The 2,100-nt window shown below is 27.3% G+C and overlaps 1 protein-coding gene across 1 annotated transcript; it reads left to right on the top strand.

The window, feature by feature from the left end:
- Positions 1-783: 783 nt before the first annotated feature.
- On the top strand, positions 784-1,951 carry PCYB_004210 (hypothetical protein; the record flags this gene model as incomplete). The annotated part of the gene is made up of 2 exons (XM_004227842.1): positions 784-1,668; positions 1,784-1,951. 2 exons carry the CDS (start codon positions 784-786, stop codon positions 1,949-1,951), a joined length of 1,053 nt encoding a protein of 350 aa, XP_004227890.1.
- Between the last annotated feature and the right edge of the window lie 149 nt (positions 1,952-2,100).

Here is a 2,100-nt window from a genome sequence, read left to right as displayed (position 1 = left end):
ACAATTTTTTTTTTTTAAATAAATAATTCTTTTTCATTCATATAAAGATACATGCATATGTACATTTACCCGCATTTTGACTTACGTTCCTGCTAGTTATTTTTTGCTTTCCGTCGAGGTAATAAAATAATATACCTAAATCTGCTTTTGCAAACGCACAACGTATTGACTGATACATCAAACCTAACCCTTGAACCCTAAACCCTAAAACACTGAATCCTAAACCTTGAAAAAAAAGCTTATGTTAAAAAATAGATAAACGTAAATTATAGGTTTTACCTTTATGTATATGATAATATGTTTGTTTTACTATTAATTATATTATTTATCCAATTATTTAGATATTCCTTAAAAAGAAAATTTACTTAATGATTCTTCATTGTACAACAAAATATTTATATTTATGTAGCTTAATGTTAATTCCATCTTTTACATGCACCATTCTAACAAATAATATATTAATAATTACATGAAATAGAAAAAATCTCTAAAATGTGAAGTAATTTTTTTTTAGTTCTTATTTATGCAAATTATAAAATTAAAAATAGAGCAAATCTATATATGGGAACTTTATTATATTTCATGATTGTACATATGTACAGAAGTGCTCACTGATTTATTGTGATCTTTAGATTAACATGGATTATATTCTATCTGCTAAAATACAAAAATGGAGAACTGAGGTACTTTGTTATTTCCTATATTGCAAAATAATTATTTATAGACATTATATTAATATTAAAATATCTCCAAATGGTAATACATTTTAGTTCTCTCAAAAAAATGTTTGCATATTTATATATTGTTATTATTTATTCTCAGTATCCTTTTTTACAACGAATATGGGGTATATTTGATGATTTTACTAACGATTTAACTGAAGAAGAAAATGAATTACTTGTGGTATGTGATGAAATTGTAAAACCTTATCCCTCAAAAAAAACGGAATATACACAATACTGTAAGATTCTTTTAAAAAATATAGCGGGAGCATCAATAATTGAAGTCGAATCTAAAGACAAAAATATAATTTCCGAAGAAACTTTAAATATTAATACTCGTTGTACGTATTTAAACAAGTGGTTATATTATTTTATAAAAATATATAGTGTTCCAGAGGAGTTTATTAGGAAAAATTTTGAAGCAATTGATGATCTAAAGGACTTATTGCCTAAAAATGGTAAATATACCAAGTGTTATTACGAATCATACAAGAGCGATTATGCTGAACCAGAAGATGAAATAAAATTATCAAATTTTGTAGATAATGAAGACATTATTGGAGAAATATTAATGGGTGAGCATCCACAACAATATCAACCTTGTCTTAAGTATATATATGACTGTGTCAATACATATAAGAAGTTGAAAACCTTATATTGTAATAATAATGTGTACCGGGATCCAAAATATAGTAAACTTTGTTCTGGTATACAATCATTTATTGTGACTTATAAAGGTTTGTCTGAAATAGGTTCATTAATACAAAAGCTTCCAGACTTAGATTCTCCCCTACAAGAATTTAGAGCTGCACTACAACTTAGTGGGGAAACAGACACATCTACTACTGGGCAAACTGATTTTTTTAGCGGTCCACTAAAATCTAAAATAACAACAGGAGTCACAGCAGGGGCAGGAGCATGTGCTTTTCTAGGAATTTTGTATAAGGTTAACACGAATTATTATATTTATAAAAATATTACATATCTCATTTTTTGCTTATAAAATGATAACCATGAGTGTGTTGCATTTTTATATATTTAATCCTTTCCTTTTTCATTAGTTCACTCCAGCTCTAGGTTTGTTTACTGCTCAAAATAGAGGGGCACAAGCTAGTATTTTTTTAGATGATGGACAAAATGAAATGCTTTATTATAGCCCCGATTCATGGAATATGGAGTCCGATAACACGGGATATAACATAGGCTACCATTCTATGGAGGATTACTAATTTGAATAAAAAAATTAATGACCACTTCCCGGCCTAATTAATATTAAGAACCCCATAGATCAAATAAGATATAAGGTCATCATTAAATCAAATCCACCAAAGGCAACATGATCCATTTATAACTTATAAATGTATTAAATACAATAGAA

Source organism: Plasmodium cynomolgi (assembly GCF_000321355.1).
Source record: "Plasmodium cynomolgi strain B DNA, scaffold: 0459, whole genome shotgun sequence".
Classification (NCBI taxonomy): Eukaryota; Apicomplexa; class Aconoidasida; order Haemosporida; family Plasmodiidae; genus Plasmodium; species Plasmodium cynomolgi.
The sequence above is the reverse complement of the archived record's forward strand: the minus strand, read 5'-3'. Positions and strand labels throughout refer to the sequence as shown.